Raw genomic sequence first — 8,163 nt, 5'->3', positions numbered from 1 at the left:
CCTCCAATTTAGGCCCTAAGAACGCCACTGGACTTCATAGAACACATCGATCCCAAGTTTAATAGTGTTTTATCAGATTTCACACATCCCTGCTACATATTTCTGCTAGTTTTCTTGGGGTCAGCATCCTGGCCCTGGTACAGGTGCAGAGTACGGCGTAGGGCTCTCTTGACCTCTTGGTTGCGCAAGCAGTAAATGATGGGATTGAGCAATGGTACAATGACTGCATAGAGTACAGAGACCAGCTTGTTCGTGTCAAAAACAGAGAGTGCCTTTGGCCGGGCATAGATGAAGATACTGGCTGCATAGAAGATTATCACAACAGTGAGATGAGAGGCACAAGTAGAAAAGGCCTTATAGCGTCCAGCAGCTGAAGGAATGTGCATCACAGCACCAGTAATGGCCACGTAGGAAGCCCCAGTGACAGAGAGTGGTCCTAGAAGAATACAAATGGCCAGTATAAAATCTATAAGCTCTGCTGTGGACATGTCAGTGCATGAGAGGTTGAGCAATGGGGAGACATCACAGAAAAAGTGGTTGATGATGTTGGGGCCATAGTAAGAGAGACGAGAAATAGGAAAAACTTTGACCATGGAGATGCCAAAACCTCCAGCCCAAGAGCCAGCAGCCATCTGCACACACAGCCGGCCACTGACTATGACTGGGTAGTGGAGTGGATGGCAGATGGCCACATAGCGATCGTAGGCCATAACTGCAAGAAGGACACACTCAGTGCAGCCCAAGCCCAGGAAAAAGTAGAGCTGTGTCATGCAGCCCTCAAAGGAGATTAGCTGTCCATGATCCTGTTTGGACCCAACAAAGCCAGCAAGCATCTTGGGAATAGTGACAGTGACGTACCAGATCTCCAGAAAGGACATATTAGCTAGAAAGAAGTACATGGGCTTGTGGAGGGTGGAATGGTTCCTAATTGCCATAATAATGAGTGTGTTCTCAGTCAGCACCAGTACATAGGCCAGCAGCAAAAGGGCAAACAATAGTACCTGTAGTGGCGCAGGAGCAGGGAAGCCCAGCAACACAAACTCACTCACTCTCCCACTGTGGTTCCTCCACTCCATGGGACTAGTCTCTCCCACTGCTCTTCAGGAGAGAAGAATAGAGAGTCTTCAGTAGGCTGCAACAAGAACCCCGCCTGTCTCTGAATGGGTTTATACTGGTCGAATGCCATGTAAGAAGTTCATGTAATTAATCACTGAGCTGAGGCCACTGCTCTCTTCTTTAATCTGAAAATGAGCTAAGGTAAACATACAAAAATAAACAGTTTTGTATTGGGAACAAGAACAGACTCCTGACCTTTGGAGAAGCATGCATTGACAAGCACTGGATGAAAATGACACTAGTGTGTCCCCAAAGAACATAGATTAAAAACCAAAAACTAGAAAGAGTCTGGACTGCTCTAAAATCAGAGTTTGTCTATGAGTTGGATCATGACTCTGTTTTGAGGAAATCTGTTACACAATGGAGGAAAAATAATCATGTATAACATAATTGAATTATACTATTATTACTATTAGTGCAGGCACTGTTGTGAAATGTTTGCAGTATTAATTTGCTTGATTGTAGTAATCTTGTAGGCTAGTACTACTAGTAGGCACAAGTTTATACCTAAAGAAACCAAAATATAGAATTAAGTGACTAATTCTGGGTTGCAGAAATAGCATGAGGTGGAACTAGGAAGTCAGGACCTTGGAGCTTCCAAAATATTTAGGTGACATAAAGGAAGGACTGTACAATACATTCTGGATTTACATCTGGGAGAGGGAGTCTTTGGGACTCCGTTAGAGAAACAGTTCCTTCCTGCCAGGAAGAGACCAAAGCAGAATACAAGAAGGTCACAGTAACTGTAGAGTAGAAGTCTATAGAACCCAGTACTTATGAGGAAGACCTGGAATTCATGGGGAAATCAGATTAGGAAACGGATGCTGGATGGCAGAAAGACTAAGAGTTCCAAAGTTCTGAAAATTGCACTAAGCATCTTGGAATGAGAGTTGAGTACTTTCCTTTAACATTAAGAACAGTATGAAAACATATGTTTACTAGGATACTCTTTGTTTACCTTGGTATCAAAGATAAAATTTTCCCTTTCCCTTTAAAAACTTCAAGCCATTTTTGTGTCTCATGTGGAAAAGAAGTTGACATTTCTAAATGGGAGCTGTTATGAAGGAAGGGTTATTTTTACCCTGTGCTCCAGTGCAGCTATAGCATTGGGAGAGAGTGTAGGGTTTAGAAAGGAGAATGGGGTAGAGTCAGCTGGACACCTCATTGCTGTTTCTTCTCAGATTTCTTAATTTTTTAAATTCTTTTTTTATACTTTAAATTCTGGGATACATGTGCAGAATGTGCAGGTTTGTTACATAGTTACATGTGCCATCGTGGTTTGCTACATCCATCACCCTGTCATCTTAATTTTTAGTCCTAGATATTTTCTCATCAGGGCAGAATGTGCTCACAAATCAAAACAACCTGCTAATGATTTTATATCTTTATATCTGAGTTTCTCTTCTCTTTATATTCTCCTGTTATTACTTGAGCATTACTCAGTACTTGAATCCTTGAAGTTTCTCTTAGCAATGTAACACAATTACAAAATACCTATGCTCTTGGCTTTCATTTCTTCATTTCCAATCACTTCCATTCTCATCACCACACCCACAATTTTATTTATGACCTTAGCTTTGATACTGTCTCCTCAATACCTGCCTTATACACCCTTCTTTGTGCTTTTGATCCTCTTAGCCTCAGACTTTCTTTCATTTCCTCTAGTCACTTCAACCTTCATGTTTGATGCTGTGTACACCTGAAAAAAATAGCCTTTCACACATGGACTCCTAACTGATCTTTCTGCTTACAGTCTCACCCTTAAAGGTGAGACCTGAGCTCAAAACAGACGATTTTACTCTCCTCCTTAAAGCTTGTCCATAGTGCCCCTTTGTGTACACAATAAATCTTCAAACCATTTAGCCTGCAGGTACAAGGCCTATAGGCACTTCATGATCTTTGCTCTGCTTTCACCTAAACCTTATTTCTTACCACAGTCTGTGCTGTATCTTATACCTTGCAGCTCTCAGCCCATTCCATGTGCATCACCTCATAGCTTTCCTCATGCTGCAATCTCCGTAAGCATGGCTAACTTTTATTTAGCCTTCAAATCTTGGCTCATGGGGCATCTCCCCATAGAGACATTAGTTACCCTTCTTTTTTCCTTTTTCCTTCACAGTTTTGGTAAGATTCCTATGGTTACTTGTCTCATTAGCATCTATGAAATCCTATATATCATTTTGTTTGCTGTATCACTGCAGCTATTGATCAGGTGGATATAAAGGAGGATCTTGGTAGCTGAAGTGGTTCCACATGTCCTTAATGGTGGAGGATAGAATGGATATAATTCCATGGATGTTACAGGGGTTCCACAAATACACTATGTCTAGAATAAGCTTTCCCAAGCAACTTATTTCTCTATTACAATAAATGGCATTAGCTTTCACACAGTCTCCTATGCAAGGCATCTGGAAGTTTCCTAGATATTTTATACCCATCCTCCCCTCCCCACAACTCACATCTCACACTTGACTAATCCAAGTTCTAGCCAAAATACCGCTTTAATTATCTCTCATATCAGTCCTCTTTCTTCTCCCTATTTCTACTGCCTTCCTCTTAGTTCCTCACAGCAGGTTCTTGGTATTTCTTGATTTAACTATTTCAATCGGATTTTACCTGGTCTTTTTTCCTCCAGCCTGTACTCTTATCAATTTAAGTTCTACTTGTTTTTAGAGTCATATTTCTCTGTAGAAACTGCTGACCACAATGGCATTCAGCTTTTGAGAACACATACAAAATCCTCAATAAAGCATCAAAATATATTTCCTTTTAACTATTATACCACAGTCCAGTCATTTCGTGGTATTTAACTTTTTAAAAACATGTGATGATGTTATATAACTCTGTAACTTTACACATCTCTCTGTCAAAAACACTCACCCTGTTCCTAGGAACTTTTATATTTTATGTTTTAGTCCCTTAGTTATTACCCCTCCCAAAGTACTCAAATTTCTATTCACTAGATTATTTGTTGGAATGTCTCTCTCTCCTTCTGACACTAGTTCCCATTATAAGGTCTGTTTTAGTTACTGATTATTAAGGTTTATAATGTGGATGCATGAATGCATAGCAAAATGGAGAAAGATAGGATGCGGGCAGAGCAGATGAATTGCAGATAATAGGAATGGAATATAAAGAAAAATATAAAAAGCATTTTAGTGGAAATGGTCAGGAATACAAACTTTAGGCATTTACCAGCGAATATGAAAGAGTTAGAATTATATGGAAGTAAAACATGCATTGATTGTAGATATGCAGGGACCAGATAAAACATGAGGACATTAGATTAAGTGCAGGAAGATTGGAATTACATGAATAAGAGGTGTAATATTTGGGTAAAATGAACTTGATATATAGGCAATAAATCCAAAAAGAGATTAGGCAAAGATAACTTGAATATGGAAAGGATAGATTAGAAATAGATGATCAGAAATACTGTAGGGAAGGTAGGTAGATTATGAATAAATTAAGGACCACCTATGAGAGGAAAAGATAAGGAAGGTGATATTAGTCTAAGTATCAACAGAATTAACCAGACATGGAAGATATTTAGGAGTTTGGGATTTTATTAGGTGTAGAGAGGACTAATAAGATGGATATATTAGACATAAGTAAAGAAATCATGGGATAATTGACCACTTGAAGAGGAATCAGCATATAACAGAATCTACTCACTTGATTCAGATGTCATTGACTCATCAGGGTCCTCTTTGATGGCTGGGTTGTTTAGGAGAGGACTTAAAGGATGCATGTAAAAAAGAAGTTGAATCATCAGGACTAAGAAAGATGATACAGAGAGTCCACTTTCTCTTTGTCCTATGGCTAGAAAACACAACCAAGCTAGGAAAGACTCTTTTATCCTGCACTTTGCTCCCTCAGTCCCCATTTTGCCTCCCTCCTTCTGATGCTTTGGGATGGCTCCAAGGTAGAAGCCCAAGAGACCGAAAGAGGTACAAGAGGGAAAAAAAAAGACTGGGGCAGAGGACAGAGAAGGGGAATGTTTGGAAAGCTCAGGTCATAGGCTTTTATCAGGAAGTTTCATGAAGGAGAGAATGTCAAGATACTCCTACGATCTCATACTTCCCTCCCTTGCCTTCCTGTTCCTTTTCAGTCTCCCCTTTCTATTATGACATACTCCCGCTCAAAAGAAAGACAAGGGCTGATATTCTAACTCTGATATGTAATTTTGGGCAATTTATTTAGCCTCTTCAGGCCTTACATTCCTAATCAATATAATGGGATTCATATACCTCACAGGATTGTTGAGAGGAGTCAATGTTATTAACTTATGTACAGAGCCTGGAACATGACAGGGGCTCATCAGTGCTAGACACTTCCTTCTTTAGCCCCTGATGCCATCTGGGTGATACTCATTAACTCCATGTTGTCATATGAGGAGCACTGAATTGAGAGTTAGGGTTTCTGGGTTTTAGTTTCATGTTTGTATTGGATATGATTTTTAATTTGGGGTTTTGTTACATGTGTTTGTTTTCCACAAAATGATACAAACATATAAAAATATTATTAAAGTGTTTTGAGGATTAAAAAACCCAAAATTTGTGACAAGATTTGGCACCCTATTCAATCCACAGTATTCAGTGTCATACTGAGGTCCAACAAAATAATTACATGGGATTCACAGTCACATAGCTTATGTTCAGCTATGTAACCTTGGGAAAATATTCAGACTCTTTGGGCCTCTGTTTTCTCAGCTGTAAAATGAGAACAATTCTAATATCTACTTCACCGAGTTGTTGTGAGGATTCAATGAATAATATATGAATGGAAGTTTTTTAGAACAGCACTGGGAGCATAGTATTTCTCAGTAAATATTAGCTGCTGTTGAAGGATATTTGTTGAATCTGAGTCTGTTGGTATAGGAGAAAGAATTATTCATGAGAACATTGGAGATTTAAGAGGAGGATTTTTGAGATTCTGAGTTTTAAGTAGGATTTTTATAGGTAATTGGGTGAAAACATTTCTCAAAATTTAAATAATTAGAACAAAATGAGTATGATTGGGCAGTGATTGTCTGTATCAATGTGTTACTCATAAGTCTCACACATCCCATGATAGGAATGAAACTTAGTGGTTCTGAAATGGAAAAGATACTCAGGAAATCATGAGGAATTGACCAAGCCAGAAAAAAATGATTAAGCGAATTTGCAGCAGCAAGGAAGAGTAGAATGTAAAAGACTATCTGAAAATACTCTTAAAATAAAAGCCTACTTTAGTATGGAGACTTTGTTCATTCTTTTTTGCCCTAAAATAAGCTTTTATTTTAAGAGTATTCTCTACTAAAACTCTGCATCTATTCATGTATGTTGTTCATCTTTTCCACTCTAGCCTTTAATATAGTAAGCATAGTCACTTTAAGTTTCCTGTCTGATGGCTTCAGCATCTGGGTCATATTTGAATCTGGTTTTGTTGGCTGCTTTGTTTTTTGACAGTGGGTTGTTTGTCTTGTGTTTGGTGTCTCATGACTTTTGATTGAAAGCAAAACATCTTTAGAACAGTAAAGGCTGAAGTAAATATGTATGCCTCTTTTTCTCCTAGGCAAGGGATCTGCAAACTATGGTCCTTGGGCCAAATCAGGGCTGTTGCCTATTTTTGTGTGGCCTGTGAGTTAAGAATGATTTTTATATTTTTTAATGTGTTGAATGGATATCAAAAGAATAATAATTATGCAACACAAAACAATTATATAAAACTCAAATTTCAGTGTCTATAAAATTTTATTGGAACAACAAAAAAATAAAAGCCTACTTTAGAGTAAAATCATAAGCCGAAGACTCTGTAATAAACTGTATTTTGAGTAATGCACAAAAATGTGTTTATATGTGTGTGTGTATGAAAATTCCTACACACACACACACACACACACACACACACACATATATGTAATTAACATGCTATATTGTTAGTTGAAAAGCCTTTAAAGCTAGCAATTGGTTGAATTCGTGTCAGTTTGATTGGCAGGGTAATGCTGTCTAAATGAGGAATATTTTCAATAGTTTAGATTTATAGAGGTTGATGTCAGTTTGCTTTTAGCTATTATTACCAGTCAATATACCACATCAATAGGTTGAAATAAACCATATCCATTTATATATATATATATATATATATATATATATATATATATATATATATATATTAGATGAAGTCTCACTCTTGTTGCTCAGGGTGAAGTACAATGGCACAGTCTTGGCTCATTGCAACCTCCACCTCCTGGGCTCAAATAATTCTTGTGCCTCAGCCTTCCGAGTAGCTGGGATTACAGGCACCCACCACCACACCTGGCTATTTTTTTTTTTTTTTTACTGTTAGTAGATACGGGATTTCACTATGTTGGTAAGGCTAGTCTCGAACTACTGACCTCAGGCGATCCACCTGCCTCAGCCTCCCAAAATATTGGGATTACAGGTGTGAGCCACTGCACCCAGGCTATTTTGCTTCTTTTTTTAAATGTAAGTTCCAATTTCAGATCATTTCTTACTCACACATATGAGCACAGGCAATTAGAAGCAGCTAGACTACATCTTGAAAACTTTGTTGCTTAGCAATTTCTTCCAGCAGAGGAGAGGATGTGGAGAAAAAGGAACGCTTTTACACTGTTGTTGGGAGTGTAAATTAATTCAACCATTGTGGAAGACAGTAAGACAATTCCTCAAGGATCTAGAACAAAAAATACCATTTGACCCAGCAATCCCACTACTGGTATATACCCAAAGGATTATAAATCATTCTATTATAAAGACACATGCACACGTATGTTGATTGTGGCACTGTTCACAATAGCAAAGACTTGGAACTAACCCAAATGCCCATCAGTGATAGACTGGATAAAGAAAATGTGGCACATATACACCACGGAATATTTTTTTTTAATTTTTTTTATTTTTTTATTTTTTTATTTTTTCCCATTTATTTATTTTATTGTATTTTAGGTTTTGGGGTACATGTGAAGAACATGCAAAATTGTTGCATAGGAACACACATGGCAGTGTGATTTGCTGCCTTCCTCCCCATCACCTACATGTGGCA

At 38.1% G+C, this 8,163-nt stretch overlaps 1 protein-coding gene across 1 annotated transcript; it reads right to left on the bottom strand.

Annotated features, from left to right (window-relative positions):
* Nucleotides 1-1,145, bottom strand: LOC108288275 (olfactory receptor 6A2). Its single transcript, XM_017507160.2, has one exon. It carries the CDS (start codon nt 1,074-1,076, stop codon nt 93-95), a length of 984 nt encoding a protein of 327 aa, XP_017362649.1. The 5' UTR covers nt 1,077-1,145; the 3' UTR covers nt 1-92.
* Nucleotides 1,146-8,163: the final 7,018 nt, after the last annotated feature.

This window comes from Cebus imitator, unplaced genomic scaffold (genome assembly GCF_001604975.1).
Source record: "Cebus imitator isolate Cc_AM_T3 unplaced genomic scaffold, Cebus_imitator-1.0 Scaffold370, whole genome shotgun sequence".
Lineage (NCBI taxonomy): Eukaryota > Metazoa > Chordata > Mammalia > Primates > Cebidae > Cebus > Cebus imitator.
This window is presented reverse-complemented; position numbering and strand designations above follow the sequence as displayed.